The sequence below is a fragment of the Podarcis gaigeae genome (assembly GCF_964106915.1).
Source record: "Podarcis gaigeae genome assembly, chromosome: 10".
Lineage (NCBI taxonomy): Eukaryota > Metazoa > Chordata > Lepidosauria > Squamata > Lacertidae > Podarcis > Podarcis gaigeae.
Window position 1 is genome coordinate 4074952 of NC_139686.1, and position 18739 is coordinate 4093690.

The window sequence follows — 18739 nt, forward strand, 5'->3', positions numbered from 1 at the left end:
AATAAATAGCAAAGACAAAAGCGCCAAACTTAATCCGTTCCAGAAGTCTCTTTGACTTCCGAAATGTTCGAAAACCAAGGCGCAGGTTCTGATTGGTGACCATCCCTTTCTTATGCAGACACCTTTGGAATGTGGTTTCACAAGATGTTCTTGTTGTTGTTTAGTCATTTAGTCATGTCCGACTCTTCGTGCCCCCCTGGACCAGAGCACGCCAGGCACTCCTCTCTTCCACTGCCTCCCGCAGTTGAGTCAAACTCATGTTCGTAGCTTCGAGAACACTGTCCCACCATCTCGTCCTCCGTCGTCCCCTTCTCCTTGTGCCCTCCATCTTTCCCAACATCAGGGTCTTTTCCAGGGAGTCTTTTCTTCTCATGAGGTGGCCAAAGTCTTGGAGCCTCAGCTTCAGGATCTGTCCTTCCAGTGAGCACTCAGGGCTGATTTCCTTCAGAATGGATCGGTTGGATCTTCTTGCAGTCCATGGGACTCTCCAGAGTCTCCTCCAGCACCACAATTCAAAAGCATCAATTCTTCGGCGATCAGACTTCTTTATGGTCCAGCTCTCACTTCCATACATCACTACTGAGAAAACCATAGCTTGAACTATACGGACCTTTGTTGGCAAGGTGATGTCTCTGCTTTTTAAGATGTTGTCCAGCTGTGTCATTGCTTTTCTCCCAAGAAGCAGGCGTTTTTTAATTTTGCGACTGCACCTTTGGAATGTGGTTTCACAAGATAAGGCACTACAAAGAAATAATAGGCACCTTCTCCGTACACCTGCCAACCTAGCAGTTCGAAAGCACCTCCGGGTGCAAGTAGATAAATAGGGACCGCTTACCAGCGGGAAGGTAAACGGCGTTTCCGTGTGCGGCTCTGGCTCGCCAGAGCAGCGATGTCACGCTGGCCACGTGACCCGGAAGTGTCTCCGGACAGCGCTGGCCCCTGGCCTCTTAAGTGAGATGGGCGCACAACCCCAGAGTCTGGCAAGACTGGCCCATACGGGCAGGGGTACCTTTACCTTTACCTTTACCGTACACCTGGAGACGTCAAATCAACCTTGGAGTTCGAGCAGTCCCAGTTGACATGCTCTGCAATGGTGCAAATGAACGATGCGACGGCTGGCCTAACCCCTCAGAAGCTAGTAATAAATTGCTAAATAGAATCATAGAATTGTAGAGTCGGAAGGTACCCCAAGGGTCATCCAGTCCAACCCTCTGCAACCCAATCTTGACACGCAGTCCCCCATCCAATTGGAAACCATACCGGACCCTGCTTAGCGTTGCAAATGTGCTAGCGGTTTTTGACTGCACCGTGTAATTCAGGTGAGTAGCTGGAGAAATGCACAGAGCACAATTCAAAGTGTTGGTGCTGGCCTTTAAAGCCCTAAATGGCCTCGGCCCAGTATACCTGAAGGATCATCTCTACCCCCATCGTTCTGCCCAGACACTGAGGTCCAGCGCTGAGGGCCTTCTGGCGGTTCCCTCCCTGCGGGAAGCCAAGTTACAGGGAACCAGGCAGAGGGCCTTCTTGGTGGTGGCACCCGCCCTGTGCAACGCCCTCCCACCAGCTGTCAAGGAAATAAACAAATATCCGACTTTTAGAAGACATCTGAAGGTGGCCTTGTTTGGGGAAATTTTTTAATATTTGATGTTTTATTGTGTTTTTAATATTCGGTTGCAAGCCACAGAATGGACATGGCAAATAGGCACTAGGACCAGGTGTGCAGCCTGGGAGTCATTTTGGACTCACAGCGGTCCATGAAGGCGCAGGTCAGTTCTGTGTCCAAGGAGGCTGTCTGCCAGCTCTATCTGGTGCACAGGATGAGACCCTCCCTGCCTACGCACTGTCTTGCCAGAGTGGTGCATGCTCTGGTTATCTCTCGCTTGGACAACTGCAATGTGCTCTATGTGGGGCTACCTTTGAAGGTGACCCAGAAACTACAACTAATCCAGAATGTGGCAGCTAGACTGGTGACTGGGGGCGGCCGCCGAGACCATATAACACGGGTCCTAAGAGATATGCATTGGCTCCCAATATGTTTCCAAGCACAATTCAGAGTGTTGGTGCTGACCTTTAAAGCCCTAAACGACCTCGTCCCAGTATACCTGAAGGAGCGTCTCCACCCCCATCGTTCTGCCCGGACACTGAGGTCCAGCTCCGAGGGCCTTCTGGTTCCCTCGCTGCGAGAAGCCAAGTTACAGGGAACCAGGCAGAGGGCCTTATCGGTGGTGGCTCCTGCCCTGTGGAACGCTCTCCCTCCAGATGTCAAAGAGAAGAACAACTACCTGACATTTAGAAGACATCTGAAGGCAGCCCTCTTTAGAGAAGCTTTTTATGTTTAATAGACTATTGTATTTTAGTGTTCTGTTGGAAGCCACCCAGAGTGGCTGGGGAGGCCCAGCCAGATGGGCAGGGTATAAATAATAAATTATTATTATTATTATCTTCCCACGCCACGCACCGAAAGTGCATTTCCCCCCGCAAATGATCCTGGGAATCCTAGTTTCTTGGGTGCCGTGAAACATAGTTCTGAGTCAGGCGTCCACAACTACAGTTCCCATGATTCTTTGCAGTTGTTGGGGGGGGGGAAGAGAGCCACGCCGTTCAAATGAGAGCTACGCCCAGAACCTGCTGCAGGCCACGCCCTCCAGCAGCACGCTAGTGGCCCATTGGCCGGCCAGAAGGACACGGCCGCTCTTGGGGGTCCCTGATTGGCCGGCTGCTTGGTATAAGAACCCAGGGGACAGGCCGGGCTGAGCCCATTTTGGCTCTGACCTCCGATGGCTCCGCTTCTCCCTTGTTAGGGTTTCTGCATGTGGGGATTGGGCCAGGAAGAACTGGGGGTGACCTGCTCAGCTCCACACAAGGGGAAGGCACCCCCCAGTGGGGCAGGCAGCCCCCAAGCATCTCCTCGGGCTGGTGGTACGTAAAATGGGGCAGGTGGAGGGATGGCTGGAACTCTTTTGCTCGGTCCTGGGTTCAAATGGCGCACCCTGCTCCGTTCATCTCTATTTCTTAGCAAAAACTAAAAAAGCTTGGGCTTTTTTGTTCCCCCATTCCCAAAAGAAATACAGTTAAGATAAATGTTTGTCTACTTGTTTCTTTTTATATAAATATTTTGTAATGTAATGTTTTTTCTTTTATGTTTGCTATAAATTTGGAAAAATAATAAATTTAGGGGGGGGGATAAAGAAATACGAGGGGTCTTCCTGTTTGCTAAATTTAGCCGCCAGCCTGCACCACTATCGCTTTTATTGCATTTAAATCCCACCAGCTAGCTCTAATTGAATTTTAGAATTTTATTGTTATTCATGTTGTCATACTGTATTTTATGCTGCTTTTATAATTAAGGGTTTTAAAGTGTTTTAGATTTGTTGTTAGCGCCCTGAGCCCGGTTTTTGAACCCGGAAGAGCGGGGTATAAGTAATTATTATTATTATTATTATTATTATTATTATTATTATTATTATTATTATTTTCCTCCCGGAATCTCAAGGTGGCCTAGGCAGTTCTCCCTCTCTCTGTGTTACGCTCACGACAACCCTGCGAGGTGGGTGAGGCAGAGAGATGGGTGACCCCCCGCACACTCGTAACCATTGCAGCGCGACAGGAGGGTGCCAGGTTGCAAAGGGAGGCTTAATTCATCAAAGGTCGTTAAATCGATTCGGATGAATTCATCGTTGTTATTGAACCAGATTTACAAGCCACCGCGTCGTCAGAAGACCTCAGAGCGGTTTACAAAAACCACACCCTGCTTTCCTTTCCTCCCATTTTGCTTTACCAGATTAGCCTTTCAAAACGGTTCATAATACTGTATTGGGTTCGATTCCTACCCTCCAGAGCAGGAGAAAACAAGCTTTCTCCACGTGAAAGATATTGGAAGATGGCTCCCATTTCTCATCTCAGTCTCTTCTTCTCCAGGCTAAACACCCCCTACTCCTTCAACCATTCCTCATCAGGCTCGGCTTCCAGATCCTTGACGATCTTGGCCAGGGGTAGTAGAAATATATTCGGAGTCGAGTGTGGATTTCATGCTCTTTATTCAGCTCATGGTAGTGAGGAATGCCAGTTCCCCCAAAATGTCTGCTTTATATACATTATTTTCACAATGGGCCCCACGTGATTGGCTAATTCCAGGATTCTCCTGTCAGCCAATCAGGTTGCGGATTCACTTCCACCTGGAGCTGGATTGGGTGGCTCCCGCGGACCAATCAGACTGCTGCATTCTGGACCTTATTGTTCTAGGACCAATCAGAATGCTGCATTCTGGATCCTATTGTTCTAGGACCAATCAGACTGCTGTATTTTGGATCCTATTGTTCTAGGACCAATCACGCTACTGCATTTTGGATCCTATTCAACTCAGTAGGCAACCTAAGGCCCAGGGGCCGTATCTGGCCCAATCGCTTTCTCAATCCGGCCCCTGGACAGTCCAGGACTTAGCATGTTTTTACATGAGTAGAATGTGTCCCTTTATTTTAAATGCATCTCTGGCTTATTTGTGGGGCATAGGAATCTGTTCATTATTATTTTTTTCCAAAATATAGTCCGGCCCCCCACAAGGTCTGAGGGACAGCGGACAGGCCCCCTGCTAAAAAAGTTTGCTGATCTTGGTCTTGCAGAACTTCCAGCTTGTGAATATCCTTCTAAAATTGTGGTGCTCAGATGTGGACACAGGACTCCCCGCCCTGGCCCAGTATAGTGATTTTACATTGTGCAGGCCATTAATAGTTTTATAATTTAAATGACATACCGGCTTGCTGATATGATCTCCTTACATTTTCTGGCCATTTTTATTCAGCCGGGCAATTGCCCATCCTGTCACCATCGGTCCTCAGGTGATGGTACAAGGATGGTACCCGTTCTCCGCCAACTCCCCTTTTAAATTTTTATTTGCAATTAAACGAGGCATGCGGCGGAACGTAATATTTCCTCTGCAGCTTTCAAAATTGTAGAAAACGTTTTGAAAACGTTTCTAGGTTTGAGCTGAAATGTTTTGCGATGTTAAAACAAGGAGCTATTTTACATATAATGAGGTGAAATGTTAAAAGAAGGGGAAAAGTGGTTATAGGAATGCTAAGAATTTATTAAAAGATGGTTGGAAGTCAGAAAGAGGGAGGCAAGGAAGTCGATGCTCTGTTTGAGCAATCCTTAAGGTGATAGATTTAGGTAATAAAATGTGATTAAATATGGAAAACTCAATTTAGAATTATCTGAAAATAATAATAATAATAACAATATATTCTCTGCAGTTTTCTTGTGCCCCTGCTCTGTCCTCCGTTCCCCAGACTAAATAGCCTTGTTTCTAATGTATTTTAATATTCTGTTGGAAGCCGCCCAGAGTGGCTGGGGAAACCCAGCCAGATGGGCAGAGTATAAATAAATAAATAATAATAATAATAATAATTATTATTATTATTATTATTATTATTATTTCCGTTTCAAATACTGAAACGCTAAATAAGATGGATAACAATGTGTAATAGAAAAAGAAGTATGAAATTAGGCTAAAGGTGTGTGAAAGAAAGTAATAGAAGTGGAAAGAAATTGCAATTGAGTAGATTGGAAGTCTAACACAAAGGTGGGGTGAGGGGTGGTGGATGGTGATGGGAAAAGGAATTATTTGTGGGATTGAGTGTAAGTATGTTTGAACACTTTTAAGGATTGTATGAAATGTATGTTTGTATGCTTGTATATCTGTAATATATGTGTATTGATGATGAACTATTTTAACAATAAAAACTTTTAAAAAAAATAAAAAATAAACAGGCTTGTTTCTAATGTATTTTAATATTCTGTTGGAAGCCGCCCAGAGTGGCTGGGGAAACCCAGCCAGATGGGCGGGGTATAAATAATAAATAATAATAATTATTATTTTTCTTGGTGCCAGCGGTTCGTGCCATCATGTCCTTGAACTGCCTGCCCCGGAAATGGTCCCTGGCGCTGGGACCAGTCTGCTTGTTTCTTTTCCTGGGGGTGGCGCTCTTGCTGCTGCATAGAGCAAGGTAAGTTTCCAAGGGTTAAATAATTAGATAATTTATCACGGTCAAAGACCAGCTCGCATAACATAACACCATAAAGGTAAAATATACAATCGGAGCAGATTGCAGCAATAGCTCATGAGTTAAAATTGAGTGTGCAGCCTGGGAGTCATTTTGGACCCACAGCTGTCCATGGAGGCGCAGGTCAGTTCTGTGTCCAGGGCGGCTGTCTACCAGCTCCATTTGGTGCACAGGATGAGACCCTCCCTGCCTGCACACTGTCTTGCCAGAGTGGTGCATGCTCTGGTTATCTCTCGCTTGGACTACTGCAATGCACTCTGTGTGGGGCTCCCTTTGAAGGTGACCCGGAAACTACAACTAATCCAGAATGCGGCAGCTAGACTGGTGACTGGGAGCGGCCGCTGAGACCACATAACACCGGTCTTGAAAGACGTGCGTTGGCTCCCAGTACGTTTCCGAGCACAATTCAAAGTGTTGGTGCTGACCTTTAATTTTTATTTTTATTTTAATAATATTTATTCAAAGTTTAAAGTTACAAAAAGAAAAAAAGCAATACAAAATACAAAGAAAAAGAATACAACAATAACAGAAAAAGAGAAAAAGGTATAAAAATACATTCACTTAAAATAGAAAAAGAACAGATTAAACCTTTACAAATTTTCTTCCTTTACTTGTTTCCTTGACCTCCTCATACCTCCCAATTTTGTATTCTAGTTCCAATCGTTTTTTCAGCAAATCCTTCCAATCTTTTTTTCATTTACAGTGGTGCCCCGCAAGATGAACGCCTCGCAAGACGGAAAACCCGCTAGACGAAAGGGTTTTCCGTTTTGGAGGCGCTTCGCAAAACGAATTTCCCTATGGGGTTGCTTCGCAAGACCTCTTGCGTCCCCCCGCGGTTTTTTTTCGCTTTTTTCGCCCTTTTCTTAAGCCGCTTATCAGCTGTTCCGCTGATAAGCCGCTTAACAGCTGATCGCTAGAAGCCGCTAGACCGCTGTAGAGCTAATCCGCTAAGCTGTCAATGGGCTTGCTTTGCAAGACGAAAAAACCGTTAGACGAAGAGAATCGCAGAACGAATTCTTTTCGTCTAGCGAGGCACCACTGTACGTAATTTAATTTAATATATTATAATTTTCTTTTCCCAACATCTTTCTAACAGTCCTTAATTTTACAATATTTTTGAAGATATACTTTAATTTTTTTCCAATCTTCTTCCACCGACTCTTCCCCTTGGTCCCGGATTCTGCCAGTCATCTCAGCCAATTCCATATAGTCCATGGTGCTGATCTTTAAAGACCTAAACGGCCTCGGTCCAGTAGACTTGAAGGAGCGTCGCCACCTCCATTGTTCTGCCCGGACACTGAGGTCCAGCGCCGAGGGCCTTCTGGCAGTTCCCTCCCTGCGAGAAGCCAAGTTACAGGGAATCAGGTAGAGGGCCTTCTCGGTGGTGGCACCCGCTCTGTGGAATGCCCTCCCACCAGATGTCGAAGAGATAAACAACTACCTGACATTCAGAAGACATCTGAAGGCAGCCCTGTTCAGGGAAGTTTTTAATATGTGACATTTTAGTGTATTTTTGGTCTTTGTTGGAAGCCGCCCAGAGTGGCTGGGGAAACCCAGCCAGATGGGCCGGGTACAAATAATAAATTATTATTATTTCTGCCTGCGGCTTCCTTTTCCAGAGAATGGGCTCAAATACAAGAGCAGAAGGAATGCCAGGAACTGATTTGGCTGCTGGAATCTAAGAACCTTTTCTTCGGAAAGTGAGTATTGACACAGGTCGGTGGCCAGCGCTAGAGGTCGCATTGACTCGGGGGCTTGTTCCGGCTTGCGACCCGAAATCCACCTCCGCTACCATCACTTTTCTGGTCCTATCTCACAATTCCTGCCCGCGGCTCCCAAAACTTCACCGCCTCCCTACCTTCTCTCCATCTAAGCCTTCGCCAAGCCGGTGCCCCCCATACTACAATTCCCAGCATTACATATCTTTAGGGGCCAGGTGAAAATGTTCATTTTCAACCAGGCCTTGGGCTGGTTAACATCTTATTCCCCTTTTAAATGTGTTTGGGGGAGGGGAATTATTGGTTTGTTTTTGTTTTTATCATGTAATATCCATAGAGAGATGATAGATTAGATCAGTGTTTCCCACTGCCTGATGTGCCGTGGGAGGGAGGCGGGCGAGGCGAGAGGCGGGGCGGCGGCGGGCACACGCGGGACGGCGAGCAAGCTCCCTCCCACATCCCATCGCCGCTCCCTTCGGCCGGCCTACTGGGCTGTCACAGGCAGAAGGCCTGCGCATGCGCAAGGTTTTCGCGCCTTCGGGATTCCCTTCACGCCTTCCTCCTCCCGGGTCCTTGAGAGCGCGGGAAGCGGCAGCGCGAGACCGGCGTTGAGACAAAAACGCAAAGTTCCATTCAGGGCTCCCCTTTTGCCTCGTCGTCTCACAGTTTGGAAGATAGCAGCTCTCCAAATTAATAGTCCTCTTTGAATAGGCGGGGCCTGAGCGTTCCACCAATTTAGGCCTCCTGCCGGGATGTGATATGGCTCCACCTTCCTCAAGGTGGTTCTGCTTTTAAATATTTTCCACCCTGTCACCATGAGGACTAGCGACTTCTTTTCGTAAAATATAAAATCGCTGCTCCTTGCTCTCGTGAGACTGTGTGTTTTAATTCGAAAAGGGTGTTCCGTGTACATTTGTGCGAGCTGTGCTGTAAAAAAAAGGGGTCTGTATCCGTTTGTCAGTGGCAATTGGATGGCCGGATACTGCAGTGATGGAAAAGTTTTTGAAAAGAAAAGAACTGGACTCTGAACAAAATTTGGAGCCAGATGAGAGCCCAGGTATGAGTGGGCATGAAAAGAAAGCAAAGATGGTTAGCTCAAGCAAATTCTCTGGCACAAGGCAATATAGCGAAAGCTATATTTCATTTGGATTTACTTTCACCGGAGATGCAAACCAACCAATTCCACTGTGCGTGGTGTCTGGTGAAAAGCTAGCTAACAGTGCTATGGTCCCAAGCAAACTTAAACGCCATCTCCAAACGAAACACCCTTCGCTTCAAAACAAGAATGCGGACTATTTTGTTCGCCTGCGTGAAAACACGGAGAAACAGGCAACGTTCATGAGACAAACCTCAAAGGTAAATGAAAGAGGTCTTAAAGCTAGCTATCACGTTGCTGAACTTATAACCATGTCAAAAAAGTTGCACACTGTGGCAGAGACATTAATACTTCCCGCCTGCAAAGCTATTGTAGAGGAGATGCTCGGACCTGAAGCAGCTAAGGAAATAGCCAAAGTCCCTCTCTCAAACAACACAATTTCCAGACGTATTAATGACATGTCTGCAGACATTGAAAGTGTGGTTTTGGAAAAGATCCATAGCAGTGAGAAATTTGCATTACAACTTGACGAGTCTACTGATATCAGTGGACATGCTCAACTCTTGGCCAATGTGCGTTTTGTTGATGGTGATGCAATTAGAGAAAACTTCTTTTTCTGCAAGGCATTGCCAGAAAAAGCAACAGGAGAAGAAATTTTTCGGGTCACATCAGAATACCTTGAACAAGGAGGACTTAAGTGGGAAAACTGCACAAGTGTCTGCACCGATGGAGCTGCAGCCATGGTCGGGCACACCAAAGGCTTTGTAAGCAGAGTGAAGGAAAGAAATCCAGATGTGATTGTTACGCATTGTTTTTTGCACCGTGAGGCCCTCGTAGCCAAGACTTTACCAGCAGACCTAGTTCATGTGTTGGATGATGTTGTGCGCATGGTAAACTTTGTAAAGTCACGACCCGTGAAAAGTCGCATATTTGCAGCTTTGTGTGAGGAGATGGGAGCGAAGCATAAAACCTTGCTGTTTCATACGGAGGTCCGGTGGTTGTCGCGTGGCAAGGTCTTGGTTCGTGTGTATGAGCTGCGGGAGGAACTTAAAGTGTTTCTGACAAATGAGAGGTCAGATTACGCAAAGCTGCTTGCAAGTGATGAGTGGTGTGCAAGGCTGGCATACCTGGCAGATATATTTCATCATCTGAATGAACTGAACACACGAATGCAAGGCCGAAATGAAAACCTGCTTACAAGTACAGATAAAATAAATGGATTCCGTTCAAAGGTGCAACTCTGGCATCAACACGTGGAAAGTGGCAATCTTGAAATGTTCACACTCACCAAGCAATGGCAAGGTGTTCACACTGCTGCACTGTGTGAGATAATAGGTAAACATTTAAAAACTCTCGAGGGGAAGTTGTCATTTTATTTCTCTTCAGTCTCCACTGAATGCCTTGACTGGGTTAGGGACCCTTATAGCTCAGCATCAGTTGGTGGAAAGGACATGACTTTACAGGAGCAGGAGGAACTAACTGAACTGAGACAAAATCGTGGTTTCAAGCTAAGATTTGCTGATCTACCTTTGGACAGTTTTTGGTTGGAAACTGCCAAGGAGTTCCCCCTTCTGGCAAACAAAGCTATTTTGACATTGCTCCCATTTTCCACTACATATCTCTGTGAGTTGAGCTTTTCAAGCATGATTGCTATAAAAACTAAATACAGAGAGAGACTGAGAGCTGTTGACGAAGAGCTACGTGTGTGTCTTTCTTCGATTCCAGCCAGAATATCAGCTTTGTGTTCAGCCAAACAGGCCCAGGTTGCGCACTGAATAAAGTATTTTATAATTTTTCATATTTCTGTTTACTTACTATTTCATAATAAAGTAATTATAAAATACTTTCTTTGTGTTTATTTGATTCCTATTAAAGAGAGTTACTTTATATATAGTCAATATCGGCACAGAGTTAATTTTTTAAACATTTTCTAATGGTGGTGTGCCTCGAGATTTTTTTCATGAAACAAGTGTGCCTTTGCCCAAAAAAGGTTGGGAAACACTGAGATAGATGATAGATAGATGATATGATAGATAGTAGATAGATGATTGATAGATAGATAGATAGATAGATGATAGATAGATGATGATAGATAGATATGATAGATAGACAGATAGATAGATATAGACAGATAGATTTAGATGATAGATGATAGATAGATAGATAGATAGATAGATAGATAGATAGATAGATAGATAGGTGATAGAATGCCCCAAGGTCTACAGATAAAGGGCAACATGCACATTTAATAAATAAATGAACAAACAACAAAACAAAACAAAATACAAGTTCCAGTCTCTACCTTCCACACCGCCTACCTGCGGTTTATTTACCCTAGTTTCATTTCATGTCTGCGTTTGGCTGTGATGTGCAAATGTGCATTGTCTGTGCATATTGCCATCCCATCCTGTCTGGTAGCACTGTATTTTGCAGCCATCTTGCATAACCTTTTCGAAAAATATTAGTAGTAGTAGTAGTAGTAGTAGTAATTTTATTAAACAAGCACACCCACCAGGTACCAGGTGCAATTCCACACAGCCCTGACCAGAAAGCGAAGTCCTGCTGCGTGAGAGCCTTTGATCTTCTTCTCTCTTTCTCTCCCGGCGGCAGCTTCCAGTACCGCAAGACATCCAGGAATCAGAAAAGGATCCGTGCCGTCAGGAAGTGGGATATCTGGACTGAGGACAAGAATATCTTGGAGCACGTGCTGCTCACGGAGGAATGCCAGTGGGACCCGGATGCGGCAGTTGTGGCCCAGTACAGGTAAAAATACCCTTCCTACACACCTGATCAGCAAGATGCCCTTGGAGGCGACAGGTGAGGGTGTGTGCGGACCACCTGCCATTGCCGGCGCATCCCTAACCTGCCTTCCCTTCCCTTTGCAGGGCAGAACTGGGGCACTGTTGCAACGCTTCCTCCTTGCTCATCCTCACCAAGGAAAACACCCCTCTGGGATCAAACATCGTTTTGGGGAAGGATGGACAAAAAGTGCCCGTGACACCTGAGCTGGTGGACCTGCTCCCTGAGGTGCTGGGAAGACTGTTGTTGTTGTTGTATACCTGAAGGAGCGTCTCCACCCCCACCGTTCTGCCCGGATGTTGAGGTCCCTCCCTGCGAGAAGCCAAGTTACAGGGAACCAGGCAGAGGGCCTTATCGGTGGTGGCTCCTGCCCTGTGGAACTCCCTCCCACCAGATGTCAAAGAGAAAAACAACTACCAGACTTTTAGAAGACATCTGAAGGCAGCCCTGTTTAGGGAAGCTTTTAACGTTTGATGCATTACTGTATTTTAATATTTGGTTGAAAGCTGCCCAGAGTGGCTGGGGAAGCCCAGCCAGATGGGCGGGGTATAAATAATAATAAATTATTATTATTATTACCACTACTACAGTGGTACCTTGGTTCTCAAACGCCATGGTACTCAAACAACTTGGAATGCAAACACTGCAAACCTGGAAGCAAGTGTTCTGGTTTGTGAACTTTTTTTGGAAGTTGGACGTTCTCCGTTTTGAGCGCCACACTTCTGTTTTGAGTGTTACGCCGAGGTTTTTGCTATTTATTTTGCGTTTTTGCGGCTCTTTGTGTGTGTTTGACTGTGTGAAACCCAGTACCGCAACTGATTGATTGATCGATAGTGTGACTGCAGTACACTGTTTATTTCTTTCATTTTATGGATCAATGGTCTCGTTAGATCGTAAAATCCGTGTTAAATGGCTGTTTTAAGGGTTGTTTTTAAAAGTCTGGAAGGGATTAATCTGTTTTGCATTACTTTCTATGGGAAAGCTCACCTTGGTTTTGGAACGCTTTGGTTTTGGAACAGACTTCCGGAACGGATTAAGTTTGAGAACCAAGGGACCACTGTATTATTATAATTCCCTTCCTTGGCAAGGAGCTCAAAATGGCTTCAGAATTGCTCTTCCGTACTATTTCACATGGCTCTTATATTTAGATGTGTGTGCATTTATGAATATTTCTTCTATATTTGAGACCTTAGAATTCTTATAACAAAGCCTTGGGGTCTCCCAGGGTGGAATCAGCCTTTGGCCAAACGCCCCCCCCCCCCCCCCCCCGCACGGACACAGGGATGCCCAGCGTTTCTTTCACACGCCGATTCTGAAAACGTTTTAAGATAAGACACAGATGTTTCGAAATCTCTCCCTTTCCCCTCGAAACCTCCAGAGATCCACCTTCTCGGAAGTTCAGTACGAGCATTGTGCCGTGGTGGGCAATGGCGGGATCCTGCAGAGAAGCCGCTGCGGGAAAGAGATCGACCAGGCAGACTTCGTAATCAGGTAACTCTTATTTGAGAGTGATTCAGAGCCCTTGAGGTAGGGGGAATGTTCCTTACTACACTTGTGAACACCCTGCCAATTGAGATCAGGCAAGCGCCTTTGCTGTGTAACCCTTTGGGCCAAAAAATTGTTTAGGCCAGCCTACCGGGGTGTTTTGGGACGCGGGTGGCTCTGTGGGTTAAGCCACAGAGCCTAGGACTTGCCGATCAGAAGGTCGGCGGTTCGAATCCCCGTGGCCGACTCTGGGGTTGTGGCGCTCATCTCGCTTTATTGGCCGAGGGAGCCGGCGTACAGCTTCCGGGTCATGTGGCCAGCATGACTAAGCTGCTTCTGCCTATTTATCTCCTTGCACTTTGCCGTGCTTTCGAACTGCTAGGTTGGCAGGAGCTGAGATCGAGCAACAGGAGAACGCCCCGTCGTGGGGATTCGAACCACCGACCTTCTGATTGGCAAGTCCTAGGCTCTGTTGTTTAACCCACAGCGCCACCCGCATCCCTCCTTGATATGTTACGATGCCATCAATACCCCTGGAATGTAAGGCACTATTCTGGAAAATGATGCAAAAATAACATTCAACCTGCTGCTAAGATAAGGTTACCAGATTTTTTTCAATAAATCCAGGGGGCGCTTTTCAACTTCAGTAGAAATGATAGGATTTTGTCAGGGGAACTGATTTGTAAATCCGGGGACCGTCCCCGGGAAATGGGGACGGCTGGTAACCTTATACTAAGATTATAACAGCTAAATATTGGTGTCAGGGAACTGCCATCGGAGCTAGAGGCGGAGGCAAGGCTCCAAAGCGATGCTGGAGAAGGGCCCAGCAGGGAGAGAGGCAGCTCATCGGCTGGGGAAGGAAATCAGCGTAACACCAGGGATAAAGGGGGGCAGATGGGGGAATCGGCGAGGGGGCTCCAGGACTCCTCGCCGGAGACCAGCGGGGAGAGCACGGGTCCTCCGCTGCCCACACCAACCCTGCGCAGAAGACTTCCGCGCACGGAGAGTAGGCGGAGACTTGGCGTCAAAGAACTTCTTTGCTGGAAGAGGTTCAAGAAACGCCCACTGACGGATTCTGCTAGCGACCGAACAGCCACGAAGTGAAGGGCTGTCCAGACAGAAAAGGTTTAACCAGGCTACCTAACCAGGAGTGGCGGCAACTTACGCACGAGCAACCCCATATAACCATTACAATCGGGAAGGTGGAACAGCCTATCTCCTACATTTTATGAAATAAATAAATAGGAGAGTGTTTATCTGAGAGCTGACGCAGACTTTGATTTCCTCTTCCATCTCACCCTCTCCTCTTGCAATCCAGGTTCAGTTTGCCTCCAGCCAAGAATTCCTCGGAAGATGTGGGGTCCAAGACAAGTCTGGTGGCCTTGAACCTCAGCAGCCTGGACTCTAAGTAAGAGGAGTGGGGGGCCGGAGAGGGGGTGGCACGCCGAGACATCTTGTCCATTTGGGGAGCAGGTACAGTTGGCAACGCTGAGCACCCCAAATTAGGTCCAAACTGATACTGGCCTGCTCTCCCAAGAGCGACACTGAGCTCAGCGTAGCTCGCCAGAAAAGCAAAGTATTTAAAAATCAGCAAAATGTTAAAAAAAAAAAAACCAACACACAACAGCACATGAATAGCACAAAACCAAGCAGCTCAAGAAACAGCTAATGCTGTTTGATAAAAGCTCGTGATTTAATTGTTTAAAAAGGGCCTTGTGCATAAATGATGTCCGAAAAAGGGCTTCTGTGCACCAGTGAAAGGGGTCTCAGCACATCAGAAGAGCGATTGGATTTATCAGGGCCATGTTGGACTCAGTGGCATAGCAAGGTCAGGTGGTACCCGGTGTGGAAATGGCCTTGGTCCAGTATACCTGAAGGAGCGTCTCCACCCCCATCATTCTGCCCGGACGCTGAGGTCCAGCGCCGAGGGCCTTCTGGCGGTTCCCTCCCTGTGAGAAGTGAGGTTACAGGGAACCAGGCAGAGGGCCTTCTTAGTGGTGGCGCCCGCCCTGTGGAATGCCCTCCCACCAGATGTCAAGGAAATAAACAAATATCTTGACTTTTTGAAGACATCTGAAGGCAGCCCTGTTTAGGGAAGTTTTTAACGTTTGATGTATTTATCATGTTTTTAATATTCTGTTGGGAGCCAGCCAGAGTGGCTGGGGAAATCCAGCCAGATGGGTGAGGTATAAATAAATTATTATTATTACTATTACAGTGGTACCTCGGGTTAAGAACTTAATTCGTTCTGGAGGTCCGTTCTTAACCTGAAAGTGTTCTTAACCTGAGGTACCACTTTAGCTAATGGGGCCTCCCACTGCGTGCGATTTCTGTTCTTAAAGCAAAGCTCTTAACACGAGGTACTATTTCTGGGTTAGTCTGTAATGTGAAGCATCTAACACCTGAAGTGTCTGTAACCCAAGGTAAAGGTAAAGGGACCCCTGACCATTAGGTCCAGTCATGGCCGACTCTAGGGTTGTGGCTCTCATCTCGCTTTATTGGCCGAGGGAGCCGGCGTACAGCTTCCGGGTCATGTGGCCAACATGACTAAGCTGCTTCTGGCGAAGCAGAACAGCGCACGGAAATGCCGTTTACCTTCCCGCTGGAGCGGTACCTATTTATCTACTTGCACTTTGAGGTGCTTTTGAACTGCTAGGTTGGTAGGAGCAGGGACCAAGCAACGGGAGCTCACCCTGTCACGGGGATTCGAACCGCAGACCTTCTGATCGGCAAGTCCTAGGCTCTGTGGTTTAACCCACAGCGCCACCCGTGTCCCTCCATAACCTGAGTGTAATGGTTGTAAGGGGTTACTTGTGCGTAAGTTGCCTGCTAGTTGTGTTCGATTGCCTGGTTCACCATGCCTTGGCTGCCAGCCCACACTCCGTGGCCGGTCAGTCGCTTGCAGAATCTGTCAGTGGGCGTTTCTTGAACCTTTTCCAGCATAAGAGCTGTTTGACGCCAAGTCTCCTCCTACTTTGCCTGCGCGGAACTCGTCTGCGCAAGTAAGGGGAAGGCAGGGGTGTGCCAGCGCTCTCTCCACTAGTCTCTGATGCAGGGTCTTGGAGACCAGTCTCCAATTCCTCCATCTCCCTCCCTTCTCTACTGGTGTTGCGCTGAATTCCTTCCCCCCTGCTGGTCCCCTCTCCGGCATCGCTCTGGAGCCCTGCCTCCGCCTCTCGCTCTGATGTCAGTTCCCTGACACCGAGGTACCACTGTATTATTATTATGCATCCCCACACATGTGTTACTTGTTTTCTGAAGGCAGCTTGCTTCTCCTTTCCTCCACCCACAGGTACCAGGGCTCCCAGCGGAAGCGTCTTGCGGATGCCCTGCGCCCCTACCGGGATTCCCTCCTCCTGCTCCTTCCCACCCTCGAAAGCCGCGCCAGGAACCCCCCTCTGCACCCGCTGGAGGACTCAGACGTGCTGCAGCGGGCCTCATTCTTGAACCCCCAGTACCTGGATGCCCTAGGGAGCTACTGGACCCACGAGGGCTTCCAGCCCGAGTGCCTCTCGCCCAACTTCGCCTTCGTCAGCCTGGCTCTGGAGCTCTGCCAGCGCATCACTCTCTACGGGTTCTGGCCCTTCGCGCACAGCCTGAGTGGCCAGCCCTTCCCGCGCCACACCCAGGTGCGCATCAGGCCCAGCGAGTTCTCCTGCTACCTGAAGATGTACCTGCAGGGCATCCTGAGACTGCGGCTGGGCAAATGTCAGTGAGGGACAGGGAAATCTCTCTCTCTCTCTGGCGTTGCGTTTCCTCGCAGACTTCAGTTCCGGCGTGGGCAAGCCATTTTGGAGAAGCTTTCGGTGTTGCTTTCGGTGTTGCTGGACTCCATCTTCCATCTTCCACCAGGGATGATGGGAACTGGAGTCCGGTGATACCGTTTGGAGGGACCCCACGGACTTCTAGAGGGTTGTTTAGTACTACCAGAGTCTCCCGAAATGGGGAAAAGGGGGTCCTTTCAGAAGGCTAACGTTGTTCCCCTGCTCTTTTTCTGAGAGTAGAGTTCTGTGAACAGCCTGAACGAAGAGTCGGAGGTTGACGTGCGTCCCTGCACCCCAGAAATAAGCGTTAGGCAGTGGACATCTAGGACCCATCCCCATAACTTAGCCCTTCAGTCTAGAGAACCAGCTGGTTGTCAGGGCTTGCAAAGCCCCCTTTCGACCAAGCTGCGTCTTCTTTCCCTGTTCCTGGCCCTCTGCCTTTGCCGCAAGTGGTCAAAATGGTCTCATGGGCCAAATGGGTAGGGTTGGCTAGCTGCGGGGCCACGCAAATGGAGGTTTCCCTGTCCCCGGATAAGGGAGGTCGTTGGTGCATTCCTGAAGGGGACAGTCTCCCAGCCCCAGAGACGGGGGTACAAGGAACCCCGCCCCCAAGCTTTTTCTGCAGTGCAAGGGCGTTCAAACCTCAGCCGCTTATTCTGGCTGCTCCTAAAGATTCGGAAGCCGGGAAGCAGCTTCAACCACCGTCACCGGAAGTGACAATTTCCCTTGGTAGAGTTTCTTGGTTTCGTTGGCGTTTGTTGTGTTTGTGGGATGTCTGCGGCGGAGAGCAGGAACTGGCCGTTGCGCTGCCTTCTTCATCTCAGCTCTTTGGGAAACTACTCGGTTAGTTTTGGAGCACATCAAAGCGCATTGCTGGATGCCTGGGCAGAAAGTTGCCCTTGCCAGGGAAGCAGAAACACACTTCCCAGATTTATAGCGGAGCAATAGGCAGTCTGATCCCCAACCTGCTTTCCACACCAATCCTACTTTTACTGTGTTGTTAGTTGTTGTTTTCATGTGTTCTGTTGAGGCCGCAGGGCCCAGGTTCATGTCTGTCCAGATCTTCAGAAACAAGTGTAAAGAGAAATCAGAGAGGTTCTGAAATAAAACTTGATACAAGCGCAGCTCTGCTTTCCCCAACAGCAACTCAGCTTGCATAGAACTTAAGTCTTCATTAAACTCCGAAGCCTCAGCTGGCGTCTGCAAAGGTCTTTGTTCAGCTTCCCCACTAGAGTCAAGAGGGGGACTTATAGTGGAAGTGGGAGGTCAGTCATCTTAAGAAAAAAGCACACCAAGAATTCAGGCCAGTGTAAGTTTCCATAGTGGGAGGGGTCCAGTGTGGTGTAGTGGTTAAGAGCGGTAGTCTCGTAATCTGGGGAACCGGGTTCGCGTCTCCGCTCCACATGCAGCTGCTGGGTGACCTTCTCTGAAGTCTCTCAGCCCCACTCATCTCACAGAGTGTTTGTTGTGGGGGAGGAAGAGAAAGGAGAATGTTAGCCGCTTTAAGACTCCTTAAAGGGAGTGAAAGGCGGGATATCAAATCCAAACTCTTCTTCTTCTTCTTCTACTCACAATTCAATAGTCGATAGAAACAAAAACTAATCCGTTCAAATGTATGTATTCTAATAAAGATTGCAAACTCAAATAGAGATTACAAACTCTAACAGAGATTACAAACTCAGTGTGATGGCCTAGGACTCGGGCTCGGAACAGGAGGAGTCTCAGTCCACACTCGATCCTGTGCCCCAGGTGGCATCTGAACCAAGTCTGGGGCCTGATCCTGAAGAGTCCCAGTCTGCACAGGTTCCCCTGCAGAAA

General features: G+C 47.7%; 1 protein-coding gene across 2 annotated transcripts; it reads left to right on the forward strand.

Annotated features, from left to right (window-relative positions):
* The first annotated feature begins 2752 nt into the window (after positions 1-2752).
* Positions 2753-18045, forward strand: LOC310826117 (alpha-N-acetylneuraminide alpha-2,8-sialyltransferase-like). Of its 2 annotated transcripts, none has more exons than XM_083700749.1 (8): positions 2753-2919; positions 5888-6002; positions 7679-7759; positions 11484-11636; positions 11759-11900; positions 13051-13163; positions 14476-14565; positions 16450-18045. In XM_083700749.1, exons 1-8 carry the CDS (start codon positions 2811-2813, stop codon positions 16871-16873), a joined length of 1227 nt encoding a protein of 408 aa, XP_083556875.1. In that variant the 5' UTR covers positions 2753-2810; the 3' UTR covers positions 16874-18045. The 2 variants fall into 2 exon arrangements, with proteins under 2 accessions (XP_083556875.1, XP_083556874.1); XM_083700748.1 differs by having other exon boundaries at positions 2765-2916.
* Positions 18046-18739: the final 694 nt, after the last annotated feature.